This window comes from Sander lucioperca, chromosome 10 (assembly GCF_008315115.2).
Source record: "Sander lucioperca isolate FBNREF2018 chromosome 10, SLUC_FBN_1.2, whole genome shotgun sequence".
NCBI classification, from domain to species: Eukaryota; Metazoa; Chordata; class Actinopteri; order Perciformes; family Percidae; genus Sander; species Sander lucioperca.
This window is the reverse complement of record NC_050182.1, coordinates 24182724-24204532: the sequence shown is the minus strand read 5'-3', so window position 1 is coordinate 24204532 and position 21809 is coordinate 24182724. Positions and strand designations below refer to the sequence as shown.

At 38.3% G+C, this 21809-nt stretch overlaps 3 protein-coding genes across 10 annotated transcripts; 2 read left to right on the top strand and 1 right to left on the bottom strand.

Moving 5' to 3' along the window:
- The first annotated feature begins 487 nt into the window (after window positions 1-487).
- Window positions 488-6127, top strand: si:dkey-260g12.1 (tumor necrosis factor receptor superfamily member 5). Of its 4 annotated transcripts, none has more exons than XM_031299619.2 (11): window positions 488-728; window positions 898-964; window positions 1142-1184; window positions 1508-1618; window positions 1793-1936; window positions 3580-3676; window positions 3911-3981; window positions 4472-4579; window positions 4834-4856; window positions 4961-5066; window positions 5290-6127. In XM_031299619.2, the coding sequence occupies exons 2-11, from the start codon at window positions 899-901 to the stop codon at window positions 5559-5561; spliced, it is 1041 nt and encodes a 346-aa protein (XP_031155479.1). In that variant the 5' UTR covers window positions 488-728; window position 898; the 3' UTR covers window positions 5562-6127. The 4 variants fall into 4 exon arrangements, with proteins under 4 accessions (XP_031155479.1, XP_031155478.1, XP_035861975.1 ...); XM_031299618.2 differs by having other exon boundaries at window positions 1133-1184; XM_036006082.1 differs by having other exon boundaries at window positions 1133-1196; window positions 3911-3963.
- Window positions 6128-6424: 297 nt separating this feature from the next.
- Window positions 6425-14542, bottom strand: cd27 (CD27 molecule). Of its 2 annotated transcripts, XM_031299620.2 has the most exons (8): window positions 14243-14542; window positions 11309-11348; window positions 10518-10659; window positions 10308-10433; window positions 8279-8428; window positions 7098-7124; window positions 6907-7011; window positions 6425-6723 (listed from the first exon to the last, which is right to left on the bottom strand). In XM_031299620.2, the coding sequence occupies exons 3-8, from the start codon at window positions 10657-10659 to the stop codon at window positions 6623-6625; spliced, it is 651 nt and encodes a 216-aa protein (XP_031155480.1). In that variant the 5' UTR covers window positions 11309-11348; window positions 14243-14542; the 3' UTR covers window positions 6425-6622. The 2 variants fall into 2 exon arrangements, with proteins under 2 accessions (XP_031155480.1, XP_031155481.1); XM_031299621.2 differs by lacking the exon at window positions 14243-14542 and having other exon boundaries at window positions 6907-6969; window positions 11309-12033.
- On the top strand, window positions 13871-21757 carry tnfrsf1a (tumor necrosis factor receptor superfamily, member 1a). 4 transcript variants are annotated; one of them, XM_036006080.1, is made up of 10 exons: window positions 13871-14104; window positions 16240-16343; window positions 16439-16540; window positions 16688-16820; window positions 16933-17088; window positions 17194-17272; window positions 18584-18630; window positions 19498-19673; window positions 19764-19884; window positions 20032-21757. In XM_036006080.1, exons 2-10 carry the CDS (start codon window positions 16275-16277, stop codon window positions 20328-20330), a joined length of 1182 nt encoding a protein of 393 aa, XP_035861973.1. In that variant the 5' UTR covers window positions 13871-14104; window positions 16240-16274; the 3' UTR covers window positions 20331-21757. The 4 variants fall into 4 exon arrangements, with proteins under 4 accessions (XP_035861973.1, XP_035861972.1, XP_035861974.1 ...); XM_036006079.1 differs by having other exon boundaries at window positions 16439-16545; window positions 16690-16820; XM_036006081.1 differs by having other exon boundaries at window positions 16439-16545; window positions 16690-16821; window positions 16937-17088.
- The last annotated feature ends 52 nt before the right edge of the window (window positions 21758-21809 follow it).

Genomic DNA, 21809 nt, shown 5'->3' with positions numbered 1-21809 from the left:
TTCCAAGCCTGTACTTTGTTACTTTTACTTGAGTAAAGAAGTTAATTCAGTACTTCTACTTTTACCAGAGTATTTTTTTTAACACAAGTATCTGTACTTCTCTTTGAGTACAGGAAATGAGTACTTTTACCATCTCTGTTTGTGACCCTTTGAAGGGGTCTGACCCCTAGGTTTGGTACCACCAGACTTACTACCAAACTCCTATATAAAGTAGTTAAAAATAGCGCCTACAGAATGATTACTTTTACTTTGATACTTGGAATATTTAGCTGATAATACTTCTGTACTTTTACTTAAATTAGGATTTTGAATGCAGGAGTTTTAAAGTCTTTTCACATTAATGTTTAAGTACTTTTATTTAGGTTAAGGACCTTATTTCCTTTCAGAAATGAACCATCACTAACACAAATGATCTGCTCTTCCATCATGACACACTAACTGCACAGAAAACAGCTCTTTGATTTGTTCTCTGTCAGGTCTTACAGTTTGCACGGAAAGTGATGAGGCTTTGATGCAAAAACGTTAGTCAGAGTGGCGATGGGTCTGCGTGTGAGAGCTGAACGTGTACACAGTTGAGGTGGGCGGGGAAGACAGGATGTCACCAGGTAAGGAAATAGTGACACAGAGGATGGGTAGAGTGAGTGAGAGGACAGAGAAAGAAAGAGAGTTGCACCTTGAGGAAGTTAACAAAACAATAGAAGGAGAACCAAAGGCACATCATATTGAAGGTAAAAATTTGAAATTTTCATTATATTTTAATGTCACAGCTTATTTATGATGTAATCAATTTTGTTGGTGAACTAAACTTTACACAATGTGCCCTTTTATTGTGGTGTTTTTAGCTGACCACTTGTTATCTGACATTTATTTTAATATTTTCTAAATTTTTCTCCATAGTATGGGACTCGTGCAATGTTTCGTGATTGTCTTGATGTTATCTGCACGGGTACTTACCTTTCCGCTGGTAACCATGTCTTTCATCTTCACTTTACGTACCTACACAATTGTATAATGTTACAGAAACAAGTTGTGTCTTTGGCTTTTCAGATATAAGAAATAGCTGTCAAGTGTACTGTATAAACATGTATAAACATGTAATCAGGTGTATCTAAATGTGTTAATGTGTTAACAGACAGCTGAGACCTACCCTATGGGCGACAGAATATGTAAAATGTGCCCTGCAGGTAAGATGATGTGTAAGCGTCCTCTATTACTATATTTTTTTTTCCTGTCTGTTGCTCATTTAGCTTTGAATCTCCGTTTTTAATGAGTGAATCTGCATCGGTTCATATTTGGAATTTACTATGAAGCACTGATGCATACATATTTCTCTCACTGGCTTTTTTGTGTGCACATCTTTCTGTTTGTCTTGAAAAATGACGCAGTCTGCACACTCAGTTTGTGCTGTATGACCACATCCTTCATTAATATGCACTCTGAGTATGCAGCCTCTCTCTGCTCACTGTCTCATCCGGTTGTTCTCATTTGTTTCTTTCTGTTCTGTCAGGTGAGTATCAGAAGTCTTGTACAGAGTGTGAGTCCTGTCCTGCTGGAAGCTACACAATTGAGTTGAACCGTGAAGACAGCTGCCATGACTGCTACAGAGACTGCAGACCAGGTAAAGAAACTATGAGTCATTTCTACCAACTTAATAGTTTTATCCATCACTGATGATTATGATACCAGCGTGACCTTTGGGTTCTGTAATAAACTGAGAAAATATTAATCTCTTTGCATTTCTGGAAATGGTCTTTAAAATCGCTAAAATCACCTCTGTTTTCCACTGTGTCAGATTTTCATCTGAAGATGGTTCAGAACTGCACCAGCACGTCCGATGTATTGTGTGACTGTGAGGATGGGTTCACATGCGTTCATTGGGTCACAGGTTCAATAAACTGCAGAAACTGTGTCAAGATCCAAGAAACAACCACAACTGGTAAATAGTGAGCAGTGCAGACTTCTAATTCTGTCAGAATAGACTCAACCAGCAGAGGGCCTCATGATAAAAGAAATACACTTTTGAAGTTCTCACTGACTGTAAAAGAATGACCAAGAATGATACTGAAGGCTAAATATAAGTTGTTTACACATACTACAGTAATAAAAAGTTGTGAGGGCTCTGATCTGAGCTCTGGGGGCTCCCCTGTCAGTGAGGTAAACAGTACTGTAAGAAATTTTCAGATTCTATACTTGGTATAGTGATACAACAATGTAAAAATTACACCATTACTACTAATAGTCCTACTTAAGTAAACAGAGGCATTAGCAGGAAAATATAATCAAACAAAAAGTAATTGTACTCATTTTGATAAAAGATCCCTGTCACAGAACCACAATCATCTTAAACATTGGTGATAACAAATAATGAAACATTGCATATCCACAAGTAGACTTAAATATATATATGAAATATAAGATTAGGATTTTTTAAATTTTTGAATGAATGTTTTGCGTTCAGATCAGTTGTAAGGTTACATGTGGGTTGAGAAAAGTCTCTAAAACTCTTACCTTATCCAAAAACTCTTTAGATAATGTCAAAAATGCATCGCAATCAGGCTGGAACAAGACAATCTGTTACGTTGAAGATATGACTTTTTAAAGTATTTACTTCATTATACTTCAACCTTCATTGTTGACAGTAGAGAGATGACAGGAAATGAGGGGAGAGAGAGAGATGGCAATAACATGCAGCAAAAGTTCTTGGCCAGATGGACGCTGCAGTTCTTGGTCAGAGTCTTAACCTCTAGACATTGCCGATTTTAGACCCTTTATAGGGGGGCTCAAGCCCTAAATTTAATCTCAGCCCCCCTAAAAATTACAATAATAAAAAAAAACAACTATACACCTCAAACCCAGTCAAGGAAAGGGTTAACAGAAACATAGTTTTGACCAATCGGAGGTGGTTGTGCCAGACTCCCGCCTTTGGCTGAATCTCTATCTAATCTGTCAGAGGGAGAGCAGGAGTGCGGTTGTGAAGTTTAATGTTGGTAGTCACCAGAGAAGAAGTTGGTAATTTTATGGCGCAGATTAGAATCCAAATTGAAACGTAAGCAGCTAAAATTGCTGAATGTTAGAACATTGTGTCAAATTGGTCGTTATTACTGTGACTTGTCAGGTTTAGTTCCATCATAGTATTAATAGTGTCAAAAAACAACGTTAGCTGACGTTGTTGTTCAGTAGCTAGCTCAGAGATTATCGGCTAATGAAATTACTGATTTAGCGGGGCGGGGGTTAACACTTTTGCAAGGCATTGTATCCGTGTCACATTCTCATTAGGGGCCCCCCCCTTAAGGTCTGATCCTAGAATCACCCCTGCCTCTAGACCACCAGGGTGCCATTAAAATACAACTCTTACCCAACAACAGTGATATTTTTTTCTGATTTCAAGAAGAAGAAGAATGTACAATTATAATCTGCAAAGTAACAAGTACAACTGTCAGTTAAATGTATTAAGATAAATTGAACACAAAACTTCTTTCTGAAATGTAGAATGTAGTGATTTAGCAGTACAAAGAGTCCCAAAATATAACACTTTTTTTCTGCTTCACACTGTACTGTGATGTTTTTTTTGTTCTACAGAAGCAGCTGCTGTTTTTTCAGTCAAAGATAAACACACGCCTTCCTCAGCTTCCTCAGGACATAGCAGCACTTCCACCAAACCTTGCATATTTCCTAAGTAAGTCATGGATTTCCTTCGAAACAGTACATAATAAATTACTAAAATTACTAAAACTTGAGATTCACTTGACACCCTACATCTATGTAGATGACTCAAAATGCTCTCAGTTACAGTGATATTACATTAAGATTATTTTAGCATTTGATATGGACATTACAGATATTGCAGTCAGTCCTTGTTCTTTGGGTCAAATATTTAATATACTCAACACTTCACCCTTACCTCACACAGGTGTGGCACTCAGTCAGCCCCACCGGCAGGAAATGACACACGTCTCAAAGAAGGTGAGTGTGAGAAGATGAGTATGTAGAGAGCATACAATATTTTCAATTGATTTCTATTGTTTTGAGGCACAGTAACCTATAGTGCCATGGCACTAGTGATGGCAATGCCTCATTGGTTGTCATTACATTTTGTACAGACGTTCACAATCCCCAGAGGATTACTGTCTTTGGTGATACCCTGACTTTTCCTCTAGTGCCACTAGCAGTTTGACATATTGGCTTTCATTGAAATGTCTAGACAACTATTGAGTGGATTGCCATTTAATTTGGTACATATAGCCATGGTGCCCATCTGACTTTGGAAATCCCCTGAGTTTGCCTGTAACACCATCATCAGCTCAAAAAGCATATGTTAGCATGTTAACAGGCTTAACTATGTTGGTGAACCTGATAAATATTACCTGCTTCACATCAGCACGTTAGCATTGTCATTGTGAGTATATTAACATTTAGCTTAAGTAAATAAGTACAACCTCACAGAGATTTTATTCTTGTCTTTTTCACTCAGACAGTCAGCTGGCAGCCATTTTGTGTCCAGTGGTTGTTGTGGGATGTGTGGCCCTTGTGATCCTACTTTTAGTTTGCCGCCCCGGAGATGAAAGATGTTTCAAGCAAGGTAAGATGGTGTTTGCATCCATGACAGGTTCAGTTTCTGGTCAATCCAAGCCTTGAACTTTATAATCACAGCACTTCTGGGAAACAATGAACAGTTTACTGAAAGCCTTTAGAAATTACTGATTAGAAATTTGTCATTTGCTTTGTAGATGGTTAGTTGCTTTGTAAATCATTTACATGTTGATTCATCATTGATGGGCATGTGTGAAGAAACTGACTTTGTATTATTCTTTTTTTTGTTTGTTTGTTTTCCAGCTATTGCAACGTTTTGCAATGTAGTAAGTAGCTAATTTCCAAGCTTCATTCTGTCATACATCTACATATATATATGACATAATTTCTCTTTTGTTTGCCCCACACTGACGGACATGTTCTTCTTTAGGGAGGTAGAGACTCTTCTCGCAAGCCAAAGGAGTCAACTCATCAGATCCCCAGAGACTCATTCAGTGCAAAGCAGCAGCCGTCGGGCCTCTCAGCAGCCAATCTGGGTACTGATGAGTAAAATGAAGACTTTCAGATGAAATACTTGACTCACTCTGTGGAGTCATTAAGAAAATAAAGCATGTTAAAGATGCAGCTGTGTTTCTGTTATGAGTCTGAGTTGTACTTAGTTGTCCTACTCTGTAAAATATATGTTAATGTACATCTACATCTATGGGTCAATTAAAACATTCCTTTAAGTACACTATTTGCTTGTTTTGGTCTCTGTAGGTCCAGTTCATGTCCACAATCCGGGGACAGTCATCTTTAGCTTGCTCAGTCAGTTTACAGGCCAAGTTGGTCCGACAACTGAATGTGGGAAGGCGGACGAGAGAGTGATCAGCGAAGAAGCAGACGAGAGAGACTGTCCTGTGTTTCATCCCACATCCTCTCCCAGTATTCATCTCTCTGAGGAGGAGAGGAGCGGAGAGATTGACAGCATTTTCTTTCCCTCCCAGGAGCAGGGGAAGGACTGCCACGTGTCCAAAGAGGAGGCGCTATGATGGGTCATAAAGTCCCAGAAGATTTGTGTTGGTGGTTACGACCTCTGGCATCCAGACTGATGCTAAACACATTTCTTTAAAGGAAGGAACCGTAAAACTGTGAAACCACAGATGTGTGTTGGGCAGATCCATCTCCCTCTTGCAAACTGTGAAGGGACCTCAGTGCTCTCCATTTTTATCTGCAGGTTCTTGAAAAGGTTGTGGTCAGTGCACACCAGAGACTTTAACTCTGGGAAGACCAGGGTGATCTCCTTTGTAAGTTATAATTTAAAATATCATGTAAATACACTTTAATACGCTCTGGCAGCTCTCTTAAGTATTAAAACCTGAATGTTAAATGTTTTGCATAAATATTAGACATTTTGGTTTCAATAAAATTTTATTTTGAAAAAGAAAACTATGTAGAAATGTACTGTATGTAAGTTAAAAACATTCACATTTGATGTGTAGAATCTGAAAAAAATTGTATGTATATATACACCTATAAAAGATGTGAAATATCTTTAACTTTTTTGTACCATAGTACATACCACTGTTTAGAAACATACTGCACAGTTTCTAACTCATGCATAACAGTGTCACACTCTGTATTTTCAGTGTCTTTCAGATTCTTTATCTCGGCTAGAAAACGAGCGAAACATGGCAGTTGGTCAAGGCCACTCCCGCTCTCCTCCTCAATAGCATTTAAAGCTACAGACACAGAAATGGCACATCCTAAGGAAAGCTCATTATGGGACTGGCTCTAGTGGCTGTAATCTGCACCAAGGCTGAATTTCAGGAAAGAGACTTCAGATACAGTATTAGGGGACCACTAAGGCCTATATAAAAGCATCCAAAAAGCAGCATGTCATAGGACCTTTAAACACTTTTGTCATCCGAAAGTCACAGATGTCAAACAGTCATGATTCCTTCCAGAAAACAGGATCAGGCTTGGAAAAAACGTTTTCTGTGGTTCCATTCGTCAGCATGGGCCGAGTGGCGTTTGCCCACATCATTAATGTCCAAAGCAAAGAGAGATGTTTCCCTTAAATTCTCGCTTATCCAAGTTCAGGCTCTTGAATTCATACATCACATTTCCCTCGCACTTCCTGGACAGGCTTGGATACTTCTTCGTCCTCGGAGAATGGTGGTACTGGTACAGGTTCTTTAGCCAAAAGGTAACCTGAGCAACAACAGAATAGTGGAAGTTTTTTTTAGTAATTAGATTGAAATACATAATCACTTTAGATGATAAAAAAACATAAATCCTTGCACATTATAAAATGATAAGACTATGCTCAGTGTACTTTCTGTGTTTGTATATTGGTTATCTACTTCATAATCATAATAATAATAATCTACTAACTGTGCTTTGCTTTGATCCAGTGCAGAAAGGGCTTGATTTTTATTACAACAATGAGTGCAATTCCTGCACACAGGAGGGCAATTATCACCAGGAACCACACTGTATCTGTAAGAATGTGTAACAGTGTAAGAGAGAAATTTTTTGAAATTTTTGAAAGATTTAAATGAACATTCACTGAAGAAAGAGCTCACCTGTGTGGTAGGCTCCAGATTTCAGGGCTAGAGGGGAAGAGAAAAAAACGTATCAGCTCAGTGCAGGCACATGTAACAGTTCAATGGAAATTGGAAACTGTTTATGGTTCAGATTAGTCAGTGAGCTCACTCTAAGGTCCCTTATTTTTTAACACTAATCAGTAAGTCTGCATTTAAAACCATACAACACAATTTATAATTAACTTGAGTCACCTTGTGTGTGTGTGTGACCTTACTCCATAGATACTGCAGAGTAAACAAACAGTCGCTAACTGAAGTCAGAACATATAAAAGACTACCAAAATTACAATCAACTGATTCCATTTTATTTCTATTGCTACAGTACAACATGATGCCATGGTTTCAGTTCTGGTGAACTTCTTTAAAGCAGTGATAAACAGGGGCGTAGCTAGGTAAGTGCCTTATAAGAACAAAGACCCCATTTTTTATGGAGCTGCTTGATGAAACAGATGGAATAAAATATTATATAGTGCAACAATTATAGTTGAATGAATTGATTACACAGTCTGCATAGTATCTCTGACAGCTGAATCTACAGTCCCTTAAATAAGTATAAATAGATTTGTTTGGCCTCTTTGGGGCAGAAAAACAAACCGTGAACACAACACTGACATTTTCACCTTAAAATTTGCAAACAAGAGTGAGGAGAGGCGTTATTAGCACAATGCACTCATTGTCAAAGGGGAAGAAACGCAAATAATTGAGTGAGTGAAGCTGTTTATGATAGATGACAGTTTCAAAACAACATAGATTCAAAGAACAGCGACATCACACAATTGCACTCACGTGGTTATGGCTGCCCCACACCCATCATTAATGTTGGTTGTGGTGCGACAGATGCTGAACCAGAAAGGTTGTTTCTGGTAATAATTTGTGTTCCATGGTGACCTTGCATCCTGGTGTTGACTGTGTTTCAGTGTTTTCCATAATATATGTAGACTTTATTGAGCAACACATTTTAAATGTTATTTTTTTCATGTTTTTATATATTTAAAGTTTGTGTTTCTTCATAAAATCTGTATGAAAATTAGGTTGTGCAGCTTGATAAAAAAAACTATGCAAGAATGGTGCATTCATGCGCATTTGAAGAGATTAGAAAAATGTCTTCCCTTATTAGATACTAGCTTTCAAATGTAATGCTACAGCTGACTCTCAGGTACCTGTAGTGGATGGAGGGAGTGTAGGTTTGGTGGTGAAGGATGGTATCGGCACACACTGTTTGCAGGATTGGTCTGTGCATCTGTAGCCATCTTTACATCTGCACACAGCGTTATGAGTGACATTACAGTGTGAGATGTACTCCATGTTTGCTGTAAAAACAAAACAAAAAAACAATCATTAAAAGATAGAGTGTAATCATAATCCTCTTAGCGTGTGACGAACACACGCGTATGCACAAAGGTTGCCTGTAAAACATGACATAACTCAGAAACTGAGAAATTACTCACAAACGGCACAACAGGTAAAGATTCTGGTTTTAAGTCATAGGGCGGTTATATTACCACTTTTGATACATATTCTTTAGAGACAGACACATTTGCTGCTTTCACATTTCTCAGTGAAAGCAGTATTTCACTTTGATGAAACATTTTACTTTTTTACAGAATGCTTTAATGTGCCTACTTTAACATAGATTCACAAATTAACAAACACCTACTCTAACTACTCCCATGGAGCCATAGTCATTAAATAACATTTGTTTTATAAAACCAGTACAACATAGTTTATAAAACTACAACAATGACAGTCATAAATAGTTATACGCAGTAACTGGTGTTTGAAAACTGGAATTGTTTTACTGTAGGACAATATTAGTACAAAAGTTGAAAATATGTACCTCCTTTGACACTGTTTGCACATCTAAATCCTTGCATAGCGTTAACACCCTGATTGAGACCAAAGTATAACCAAAAAAAATATTAATACTGTTGTATTGCAAGAGCAGTGAGTTTTTTGTGTGGGTTGAATCATTTCCACCTGAATTAGTTTCCATAGTCGGTAATTAGTATAAAGCCCCTGCATGTGTAGGATTAAAGGTGTTTTGACATTTTGAACACCCATCTTTATACCCCCAGTGTAATGTCAGACTGTAAAAGGTTTGTTTACAGCTGCACTGTAACATTAGATAGATCAAAATATGATAACCCTTTGATTACGATATATATAGAGAGCATCTTGGTGCACACATAAAAGTCAAAATTCAGACTGAGAATCACATACTTTCTCTCCCTTCTGTGTTTTCCACAGTGACATTTAAAAATAAGCACAACAGGCTGTTTTCCTCACCTGTAGCAGGGCACAGACCTGAGTAATACCATAGAATATGACATTTTAGTGTCTGCTGCTCTTTCCGATGTTTACCACCTTTTTATGTTTTTCTTTTTTTTCCACCGACATGACGATGGTCTACACTTTTTGAACCTCCTGTCTTTACCACAAATGGTGGGCTGTGCTACTGATGCTGGTGTAGATACTGCTGCAGAATCCCACCCTAATAATCTTCTGAGCTAGTTCATGGAGGGGTTCTCAGACCCCCCAATCGCCCCTCCTTTTAATCTCTCTCTGACTGTATCCCACCATGACACACAGAATGGGAAATCCCCTTGCATATGTGACCTTAGGTCTCTATATAGTTTAAACTTCTCTGAAATCATTATTTACAGACAGAGTTGAGTAACAACTAAACACACAGTTACAGCACAAAACCTTATGCTGTAACTGGACTGGCCACAACTCCAGAGAAATGATGACTCACTCATCATATCATGCTCAAAAGACATGACACACACAAAATAAACAGGGAACCACAATGTATCACAGATGAGGGGGATGACAGATAGTATTTCTATAGTAATGTTTAATCCACATGGATTACTGCTCTGTTTCTGTTTCAGTTTTAAGATATCTTGCATTCTTCTTCAACCTGTATATCTAATAATTATACAGTCTATTCTAACAACCATATTAAACATGCATCTGGGTTATGATACATTATCAGATAACAAAGTAAAGGAGGCTTCAAATCTCCTGTATGAGCAATAATTCACCCCTTTACACCATTATTGAGTCTCTGTGAGCAGTGGCTTTAGAGTCTGGTTTCTGTTGTACGTCTATAAGTAGGATCTTCACACAGTGCAGGTCTCACACAAACTTAACACAACCAGACAAAAGCTGTTGAATATTACTCACGTTTATCGCAATTTTCACAATAGTCGCAGGCCATTTTTACGTTGTACTTTTCATTGAACAGTTCCTTTGTGCAAGATTCACACTCAATTTCACAAGTTGTCTCTGAACGCCGAACCACATGTTTGCCTGGAATAAAAACAGTACTTTACAGTTATAACCTGTTTGTATCAAAACTATGAAATCTATTAAGATGAAAAGAAGTCATTGTACCTGGTGGACATTTGCCACAGCATAAGTTGGGTTGTTCCACTGGCCATTCGTATTCTCTTTCATTGCAGTCTATGGAAAGCACAGCAGAGAGGAAAGAGAGACTGACCAGGAAAGTAAAAGCAAAAAAACAGAGTGGCTGCATCTGGGAAGAAGAGAAGGAGGATGAGCAGAAAGACAAGGTTGTGGGAAAACAATGATTTATTTGATCATATATATATATATATATATATATATATATATATATATATAAAAGTCCTTGGATGTAAATGACTTATTACTAAAGTTTTTTCTACACTCATTCTAGATTCTAGGTATTTTTATAGTCTGAAGAAAAAGAACATTTCTTCTTCTTGTCTTATGCTGAGAGACTGCTGCCTGTATTCTCCTCTAGCATGTAGCGTGTACAGTATCTAGTGTTTTATATATATATAATGTTGTGATGGATGTGTGCGAGCTGCCATGCACCAGTATCTATCTTCTATATTTTGAGATATAATCCTCTGACAGTGATAGAGATAGAGATATATATACTAACAAACAGACACTTACACACACTTACAGAACATGCATCTTTGTTATGCGCTTGTTATAGCATTTACACAAGTCATAATAATAGACACAGATTTTGGCAGTGAAGCTACACAGTATACTGTACACACACTTCAGATAAAATACAATAGTACTGATAGAGAAAATCAGCCTTGTATTAACACAAACACCTTTCCAACATTATATCACAGGTTTGACTGACAGCTACGGCTGAAAACGTCTTGCTTACAGTCTTTACTTACTGCGGACGAGCTGGTGAGACAAGGTGTAACCTGGGACCCTCTGAGTGTGAGAATGAGCAGGGGACCAGAAGTGTGTCAGGGGATTATTCATAAAATGTCAGCGATGACTCATTATGAAAGCTGTACATTTTGACGATGTCGATGAAATCTCTCTGCTCTACTCTCTCATCCTGTCTGTCTTTTGCTGCGACCCCCCTGGCTCTGTGCACAAAAACATACGCTCCTTCAGCCTCCACTTTTTTTCCACAGGAACCATCTCTCTCGTTTCACCCAAAATCAATCTTTTGGCTGAAAAAAACAATCTCTCTTTCTTTCTTTCTTAAATCCGTCTGTGCCTCTTTTTCTCAGACTTGAATGACAAGGTCATTCATGTTGAGGAGATACAAATTCCAAGAAATGGCACACAGGAGTGAGCAATACAATTAACAATACCAAAAGTAACAGTTTTCTTATCTTATGCATGTGAAAATTCAAATATCAAGATATTACTGTGTGAATGATCTGACATATGTCTACCTTCAGATAGTGACAAGTCACATACTGTATGTTTGAATTACTCCTAACTGCATTGCTTGTGTGTAATACTTTCTGTGTGGTAGCTTAGATGATTATCTGTCCACTGGGGCTTAAATTGTCCAGATGAGAGTAAAATGCTGGGCGTCTGGGTAGCTCACCTGGTAGAACGTTCGCCCATATATAGAGGTTTTCTCCTCGACGCAGCGGCCCTGGGTTCGGCTCTGACCTGCGGCCCTTTGCTGTGTGTCATTCCCCCTCTCTCTCCCCTTTCATGTCTTCAGCTGTCCTATATAAACGAGGGCCTAAAATGCCCAAAAAATTATCTTTAAAATAAAAAATAAAAAAAGAGAGTTAAATGCTGCAGTGAACAGAGTGATGAGGCTTTGGGAAATCCCTTCTATTACAGTAAAAACTTTGTAAGTGTGAGAACTTTTTTGTGTTATTACTTGATTAGTGATGACCAGCTAATCTGCATTTGTGTGAATATCTTTCCCCAAACACTTATTTTTATTCACTGCCATTGTCTCTGTGTTTATTCAAACAGTCTCCACTTCAGAAACATCCTCATCTAAAACTGAGTTGACACTTACATGGCAGCTTATTTTCATCTTGTCACATTCACCATTTAGATGTTGTGTACTCTTCTCACCATCTTCGTTATTTTTTCACAAAAACCAGGCCACACCACGTGACTTTGTGTCAACTGTGAAACAGGGCCTACATATGACGAGGCAGTATCATAAAGGGACTGCCTCTGTGGCCCCAGTGTGGCTTTCGGCACTACTCAAACAGAGTACAGGAATGACTGGAAGAGAGATGACTGAGCATTCAAATCACTCTGAACTGACTTAGAGCAAACCTGGTCATCCTTATCTTGAGGTTTCGGTATTAGGCTGCTTGACCGAAAGAATTAGTATGATTAGAACTTGCCAGGAACATGTTGAGGTTGTTGTGATGAAGTAAATGGATAATAAACAAAATGTATTTTTTTACTTGGCTTGAAACTACATGCACAAACAAATCTCTCCTCACAGGCTGTATTAATCTCACCAGTGTGATTGTTTGCACATGCACATAAGAAAAGACTACTTAAATGTCTGTATGCAAAATCTGCTGTAAGAATTTGACTATTTCTCTGCATGGAACCTAAGAGAGAGAGAGAGAGAGAGAGAGAGAGAGAGAGAGAGAGAGAGAGAGAGAGAGAGGGGAGTAGAGGAAGGAAGGATGTGGGTTTTCTGAGGAAGCACTTGTCTTGCTCTGCTGACTGAGCTCTTTCATGAACTGTACCAGCAAAGTCACGTGAGGCTACAGTCTGCTGGCCCGCTGAATCACATACCAGCCTATAGTATAATTATGGTGCCTGTAATTACAGTGCATTAAGTTATTCTTACTTCATTGTCTGCACTTACTCTATACAGGAATGGACCTACAATAAAGGTGATTTAACCTTTATTTGATCCTCCTAATAGCTTTAATTTGAGGATTTCATGTTTTTTTTAAAGACCTATTAATTGATTAGAAATGCATACAGTTATCATATAAATCTATAAAATGTCTTTTTGAGTGTCCATTAAGTGCCCCTGACTGAATACCTTAAAATGTACTCAATTTGACAATTAAAGGTACATATTCAAGTTGCTCCTCTGCAATAACATAGAGTCTCCACATCTGACCCAATGCATTACATTAACATCACATTTTTTTATTATTATCTCTGCACATTGCACATATTCTTTATACCTTAAACATTTGCACATTCTTTGGTCATTATTTATATATATCTATACTGTACTTTTCTTTTCATTTAATATATATATATATATATATATATATATATATATATATATATATATATATATATATATATATATATATATATATATATATATATATATATATATAATGTTGTGATGGATGTGTGCGAGCTGCCATGCACCAGTATCTATCTTCTATATTTTGAGATATAATCCTCTGACAGTGATTCGCCTGCAGACTCACCTGTGTGTATTACAACCTACAGGTTTTGGTATTTTTTTCCTGCAGATCGGCTGTTTCTTGCCAGCTCTGCCTCACTCACAATTCCTTGAAATGGTCTCGTGACGCAGCTATTTCCCGTTTAGTCCGCCTACGCTGGTGCTTAGCCGAAAGGGGCAATGGCACAGTCGCTCAACCTTCGGTAAAAGACAATATACATAGTTATATTGAATTAAATCTACATTAATGTCGATATATGGACCTGAAGTAAAAGAGGTATCGCTCGGTGTGACAGTAGTTGTCCAGGTAAGTGACGGTTATATAGCTCTACATGTGAGTGTGTGGGAAGGGGAGATTCATATCAGACTTGAGGCTGTGGTGGGCGTAAACCGAAACCATGAGACAAGAAAGAAAAACAGTAAAATACTGATTTAGTTCGTATACCTCAACGTTTTCTGTGAACACGTAAGTCGCCAGGTTGAGTTTTGAAGGTTTTAAAGTTAAACATTCAAGTTAAATCTTAGCGTTTCAGTGCGACAAGGAAGTGAGGGCGAAGCTGGCAAACAAGACAAACAAGTGGCGAAGAAATATGCAAGAGTCGTTTTTTTAAATTGGCTGTAGACCAATTAATTGTTTATTTCTTCTCGAGCTACATATTCCGTAAAGTATAATAAATTAAAATGCATTTTTCTTTAATGTGTGTTGAATCACCTGCAATTACTTACAAAGGGTTATTTATGGCAGAGGAGAATCCATGTCTATTTAACATTTTTAGAGACAACCTTAAATGACCCAATTCAATGAAAAAATATGCAAAGAGTTTGCCTTTAATCTCAAATTCGTTACATCTCAGTATAAGGGTAATATGATATTTAGCAAAAAAATAAAATACAGTGGCTTTTACTTTTTATCCAAATATCAAATAAATAAACAGTTTCTTGTTTACCTCTAGCTGATCTTGCAGATAGTTTTGTGCTGCTTATGTGTTGAGAAAACCACCTCTGAAACTTCAGCCCCCTCCTCAATGTAATATAATATAACTCAAATTAATCCGCAGATCTGTCAACTGTTTTCATTTGGACTTTGTCAGAAAGTGGTTCCAAGAAAAACTTGTCCATCACAAAGTGTATGTATGATCCTGATTAATAATCAACACCTCAAGTTAAATTCCATTGACCTCCATTTTGTTGTGTTGGCAGCAGCAGCAACAACAACAACAACAACAACAACAGCTAAATCTAAAGCTAACGACAGGTTAGATACCATGAATTCGGAAACGCATCATTTGTAATTTGGGTGAATTGACCCTTTAACGTAATCAGGCTGAGGGTCATGAGTTATTTAATGCTGTTTGGATAGATTTCATTTTTAAACAACTTAAATTATGCACACAAGACTTTTATTTACTCACCAGAAAACATTATTGATTTATGGAAATATATTGAGAAAACTGCTGTTCTTCTAAAATATAACCTGAGTCAGCGCCTGAGTAAAGGCCACGTTGTTACCAAAGTCAAATCAGAGTATTTTAACTTCTTTACTCTGGTCATTTTAGGACATCTCAGACTCATTCTGTCAGGCTCAGCTGTGCATCAACTTTTGTCAGATATAAAGCTATATGTTTTCAGCCACAGGTGTAATCAAGGCTCAATTAGCTACTAACTGGCCCCAGGGCCCTGGCATTTGTTTATTTAAAACTTTAAGAATATGCACCAAAGCACAATATCAACTGAAATGTTAAAGGCACTAAAGTGGGTCCTGCTTTATCTTTGAGTACTTTGTGTTTAAGCAAAATACCACATGAATCAGCAAACCTGGGGTCAGGCAGTGAAGTGGAGAATGGGAGGACTGTGGTGTTATGGGGCCAATATTGGAGCCCAGCATTTCATTTTTGCCCCGGGTCCCCCCTAACAGGGTTTTGTGAACATGACTGTATTTAGGTTTATATTTCAAAAGAAAGTTGATAAAGCTTCATGAATAAGATACAGTGCATTAGTTTTGTATACACAGCAGTCAGTAACACTCTAATCATGAATGCTTGTGTGCATGTTATGCATTAATGTCAAAGTACAGCTAAGCCTCATGGGAATTGGTAACCTGCCATGACCTGCTTTGTACAACAAACTGTGGCCTGTTGGTGGTGCTAGATGAAAGTATCATCATAGGCCCATGATTGTTTATACAGCATTTTTTTGGTGGTAAATTAAAAAAACAACATTATACTAAGTCTTAGTTGTTTTTACCTATGATATTATAAATATGAATTCATCTTGATTTCATTGTACATTTAAGGCATTCATTAGTAGTGTGTGGGCCCAGAGCTTATTGTCTGTCCATCATTTAGCAAAAGATGGACTCAGCAATAGATTGCACAATGCCTTTAAATTATATCACTATTACCATGGCTGTTAGAGGTGTTTGACACATTGTTTTCCTTGCAGGTGGCCTCCGATGGATTGAGCTAAACCTGTAAGATATGGAGGGAGCTGGGCACAGAGGAAGATGGGACATAAAAGCCCCTGTTGGCACAATACTGCTCCTTATGGTGAGAAAAACATGAAGTGATACACTAAATATTGTACTTGAATTCATGAAAAACTGTCTTGTTTTGTTGCATTCATTGTATATTCTATGTTACAGTGCATGTTCATCCCCACTCTGACATTGTTACAACCTTCAGAGGAGCAGAAGTGTCCACTTGGTGACTATCCCACTGAAAAGGGAATTTGTTGCAACAAATGCTTAGCAGGTACTGTATGGCCTCCTGCACACCTCACATGATTCACAGTAGCATTCTTATTTATGGAAATATCACACAGGCCGATTTTTTCTTCTTCGATTAAATCCATTCTGCAAAGTGTTAACTGTGTTTACACGTGATGTTCATGTTTTCCAGGTTTTAAGCTTGTAGAAAAGTGTCATGCTGAGGGTCAAAGAAGTAACTGCACAACATGTCCTGATGACCAATACATGGACGAGCCGAACTACTCCCCCAACTGCAGAAGTTGCAGACGCTGCAAAGGTGGAGCAACATTACCTTTTTCTAAATCAGTTTCACCTCTTTGATTTGTCAGTGTTGTATCAGGTTATGGTCTTCTTTGTTCACTGTTTCTCCCTTTTAAACTCTTCCTCAGCATCAAAGCATGAAGAGGAGGTATCATCATGTCAATCAGACAAAAACACGATTTGTAAATGTGAGGATGGTTATTACAAGTCTAACATTGACTCAGAAACATACGAGTGTCGGAGATGTTCACAGTGTAGACAGGATGAAAAGGAAAGACAGACATGTAAGTCTTAAGATCTGGCAATGCTATGAACTTTACTAATACTCAGTTATGTCTATGTAAAATCCTTTTCTTTATTCATTCTGTGGCTCATATTCTTGTGCACAGGTACACCAGAGAAAAACACTGTGTGTGAATGTAAAGAGAACTACTACAGAGTCAAGGGCAAGTGTGAGCCATGTAAGAAGTGAGTATACTAATGTATATGAGCTTTTGGTACACACATTGTTCCCATCCTGCTCTTTGGCACTGTTTTAATTTAAAGTTGTTAATGGGGAAGTTGGTTTGGTGAATTGAAACTTGCAGCGCACTTCCGACTTTGTTAAATCTTTCCATTTGTTGGCAACAAAAGAGAGAAGTTACGAGACACTAAAACTGGATTGCTGACATTTTAACATTTACTAAACGAGTAGCCATTTGCTAAATGTACAGCTTGGTTTACTGAGAGAGGACCCCTAAAATATCTGGATGAAAACAATAGATATTGATCAATCTTTTGGATACATTGTGTCTAAAAGATTGTTGTTGATTTGAAACAGTGGTTGAAATCTACACTAACATTAGTCTCACTTTGCCAGACCTTCCACAGCGCCACGGAGGAAGGTCTGGTTAGCCCACAAAGCATTCCGGGATGGGAGAAAAATGTGCTCTGGTTTATTGGTATTTCTTTAAACCAATCACAATCGCACGTACTAAGCACCAGGAAAAGCCATGGTGCTGCTTCAAAATAGCCTCGGGAAGGAACTTGTTTTGGTGGAACGTAAATGTTCAAAAGTTGTTTTAGTCATGCAACAGAAAACTCAGATTGGACAGCTAGTGTAGCTAGCTGTCTTGATTTACCTTGCAGAGATCTGAGGAGCAGTTAACCATAGTCCTCATAAATCGACCGGAGTTTAAAATTCCAACACAAACAAAACGGAAGATAATGGACTGGTTGAATGGCTGAAAAGAGTGACGGCAACGAGCCAATCCCGGAAGTGGAACGTTGTGGATATAGACTACACAAACATAAACAATGTTGTGAAGAGGTTACATTTGGCCAAGGTCTTCTTGGTTAGACAAAACCAAAACTGCTTACGTAGGCATTTGAAAGGGGAATCATTAGTAAAAAATATACATGGGGCATCCAATCAGCTCTTATCAGGGTAGGGCTCAAACATCTCTTAATTTCAGTGAGGAATGTGTCCAGTTATTTGTTGAGTGAATTGTTAAGTAGGTGGACAGGCAGATATTTGTCACAGATAAAAGAGGAAAAAGAAGGGGAGCCCAGAGGAACCTACAGCCCATAATCTTTAGCTGCATTCTTAAGGTAGCCATTAGTAGTAACTGTGACAGATGAAGTGAGATGAAGCATTATCTTTCTTTCTATTAGTACCATTTTCAACAACGTGCAATTGTTTGCTTGCTGAAGTTAAAAACGGCCTTTGTGTTAATTACTTCCTCTTAAGATGTGTTACTTCCACCTCAATTTGTGAAACACCCTCTCTTTGCTCCACAGTTGTACCGCTGAGTGCACACTTCAATGTTCACCTCCTACTGCAAAAGGTGAGCACTTGTGACAGGGATATGATCATCAGGCCAGCTTTTAAGAGTTAATACACCATGAATTAAGATCTGGTATTATTCTGTGGTTTACATATGATGTGTATTTTTTTAATTATTAATTTTAGTTTCAAATTAATTTTTATCAGTAAAATATGAAATATGTTTATGGAACATGTCCTGTTTTAGCCAAATTATATAAGATATATATCAAGCTATTTGTGTGTGTAAATACCTTGAATTACCCATTTAACAAAAAAAATGTCCCCACCAAAGCTAAACCAAACCTACATCCTTGCCGTTGGCAGTAATATTAGTGTTGCAACAGTGCATTGGCCTCGCACAAAGCTGTTCATGCTTTTTTGGGGAGTTTCAGTCGGCACCATCAGACCTGTAGCAACTCCTTATCTAGCCACAGTAGCTATGAAGCTAATAGTATTATAATAGCCAAAATCATAGCAAAAATAAATAAATAAATAAACACAATTTAGTTAATCATTTTTAATTGGTCAGTCCATCCATCCATTTGCTGGCACTTATCCGGGTCGTATTAATTTGAGTTTACTGGTTTTCAGTCATAATTTCATAAAAGTATGGTATCACGAAAGTATGTAGAAATGTGTAATTTAAGAGATTTTAAAGTCTTGGAAGTCTTGAATTTAACTTTGTGAACCCTGCAGAAATCCTGTATATTCCTGCTTCACAGATGTGATTAGAACAATTTTGTGAGTTGGTTAGGTATTCAGCTGTAGCGTTTTTTAGATGTGGGTTCTTTGTTAGGTTTAATAGCAAAATAATTAGACTGTCGAAAAACATTGCTTTTTTAACTCATGTTTTGTTCCCTATGTGTCCCTTCGGATCCTTATGAAGCTCCTCTGCCTGAAGATGGATATCTTATCAAGATCATTGCTGGAGTTGCAGTTATGGCTGTGATATTGCTGGTGCTGTTGGTTCTCATCACCTACATTGTTACAAAACGGACTACCAAAAAGAAGTTGCTGAAACCGTACTGTCAACCAGCTGACGTCTCTGTGGACTCATGCGAGGTACACTGATCTAACTGTCGGTGGTTACTTTTCTCTGCCAGATGTGTACCTCTACAGTCAATAACATTTAATCTGCCCTTGTTCTCATAGCGAGCCCTGTTCCACATCGAGGAACCTTCAGACAACATGACTGCCAAGGCTGTTCCCCAAAGTCCTGTGAGTGAACAGGAGCAATACAATCTGCCTGACTGTGTCCCCCTGGAAGTCAAGAGTGAGTGTATTTGATACTGGGCATAGCAGCACATGCTCCTGACCAACAGTCCAGTGTATTTCGGCTCACACATACAGAACACTATTGTATTAACTCTTATCTCTTCTCCTCAACACCCCCCTCCCTTCTCCTGACTCCCTTCTGCAGTCCCTGACCTGATCTACACAGTGCTGGATCTGGTTCCTGTGCTGCAGGTAAAGCAGCTGGTGCGTTCTCTCGGTGTGAAGGATACAGAGATCGAACAAGCAGAACTGGATCACCGATCCTGCCGCGAGGCTCACTACCAGATGCTAAGAGTGTGGGCTGAGAGAGGGTCACGTGCAGGTGGAGGAGGACGAGGTAGAATGCTGCACTCCCCCTTGTTGCAGGAGTTGTTGGAGGAACTGAGAAAGATGCACCTGGGACGTGCAGCCGAGGAGCTGGAGACAAAGTACGGCATTCAGTAGTTCTGCAACACGTGCCAAGTGGAACAAGAAGCGCATGAAACCAAGTATTGTTCTCTTTAGAGAGTCACTCACAGGCAGCCTCAAAGCATGACACGGTGCTATAGCCAGCAGTTTTATTTCACAGAAAGCACTGAGCACTCTCCTTCTCGTCCTGCCAAATACTTGCTGAAAAGATGGTCAAACTACTGAGAGCGACGGATCAAATGGTTCATAGAGGCACATGTATATGTAAATGTTTGTTTTTTAAAGGAATAATAAGACATTTTAGGAATTAGCCTATTGGCTTTGTTGTACAGTTAGATGAGACGACCGGCAAGAAAGGGAATAAGAGTATTTTTTCTTTAGTATCACTATACTGTACAGTATATCTTTAGAAATGTTGGGGAATATTTTATGATTTCATACTGGACTTATTACTTTTTATTATACAACATGCATTCATGATTTGAGTGTTTTCGACTGCATTTTGTACCAAATAGTATCTACTGTTGTACAAACTGTTTTATACATCGTGCCTACTCTATCATATATAGTTAAGGCCAATTAAGCTAATCTATTTCTGTTATTGTCATCAGTCACCATTACAAGATATGTTAAAACATTCCAAACATTAGTTTTTTTTTAGCACAGGGAAGTAACTATTCATCCGTGCCATTAAAGTTAACTGGTAATGTTTTAATAGTAGTTCCTGGTTACATTGTTAAAACAGTTCTAGTCTTCTTTATTTAAATGTTATGGGACAGCACGGTGACTCAATGGTTGGCACTGCTGCCTCACAGCCAGTAGGCACTGCTGAGTACTGGATCACCGGTCCTTGCAGGGCCTTTCTGAGTGGAGTCTCCCCGGGTTCGCCTGGGTTTTCTCTCCAAGTGCTACGGTTTCCCCCACCATAAAGACATGCGTGCTAGGTAACTCCTGCAAGTGCCCTTATCATTAAGGGCTAATTAGTTTGGATGGGTTAAATGCAGAGGATGCATTCCTAAAATGTGTAATGTACTTGGCAAATAAAGAAAATAGTATTATATAATATTAGAGAAAGAACAATACCAAAGCCAGGGAAGTTTGCAGTTCCTTATAGACCAGACCCCTGCTACTTCTTTGACAGGCTTTTCACAGCCTCATTAACGTTCTTTTGAACCCCATCATACCAGCATTATTCATTACTGTCAGAGAAAACAGGACACACCTTGTTTCAGTCTGCCTCAGCCAAGTGAACTATTATAATTCCAGTCTTGGCCTGCAGATTCAGTGATGAATCAGTCACTCTCAGACAGACTGAGGACGTGTCATTCCACAGCACCTTTATCCTACACTGAATTGTATAGCCAAACAGAACAATTTATTCACTGAGCAATCCATGTTGAGCAGTATATAACAGATGTTGTGCTAATATCTGAACTTTAAATAAATCTATCTTTGTATCTTAATCTGAATTGTGCCGTACATGTGCTGCCATTAACAGGCTGAGAGTGAATGTTT

Excerpts from the sequence above, each read along its gene's own strand:
- si:dkey-260g12.1 (XM_031299617.2), top strand. The coding sequence starts at position 899 with ATGGGACTCGTGCAATGTTTCGTGATTGTCTTGATGTTATCTGCACGG. Across the intron at positions 3,982-4,471 it reads AGGTGAGTGTGAGAAGATGA|ACAGTCAGCTGGCAGCCATT; the intron begins GTATGTAGAGAG and ends TTTTTCACTCAG. Across the intron at positions 4,580-4,833 it reads TGAAAGATGTTTCAAGCAAG|CTATTGCAACGTTTTGCAAT; the intron begins GTAAGATGGTGT and ends TTTGTTTTCCAG.
- cd27 (XM_031299620.2), bottom strand. The coding sequence starts at position 10,659 with ATGCAGCCACTCTGTTTTTTTGCTTTTACTTTCCTGGTCAGTCTCTCT. Across the intron at positions 10,434-10,517 it reads CTGTGGCAAATGTCCACCAG|GCAAACATGTGGTTCGGCGT; the intron begins GTACAATGACTT and ends TTTTTATTCCAG. Across the intron at positions 6,724-6,906 it reads CTGGATCAAAGCAAAGCACA|GTTACCTTTTGGCTAAAGAA; the intron begins GTTAGTAGATTA and ends GTTGTTGCTCAG.
- tnfrsf1a (XM_036006079.1), top strand. The coding sequence starts at position 16,275 with ATGGAGGGAGCTGGGCACAGAGGAAGATGGGACATAAAAGCCCCTGTT. Across the intron at positions 17,273-18,583 it reads AAGTGTGAGCCATGTAAGAA|TTGTACCGCTGAGTGCACAC; the intron begins GTGAGTATACTA and ends TTTGCTCCACAG. Across the intron at positions 18,631-19,497 it reads TTCACCTCCTACTGCAAAAG|CTCCTCTGCCTGAAGATGGA; the intron begins GTGAGCACTTGT and ends ATCCTTATGAAG.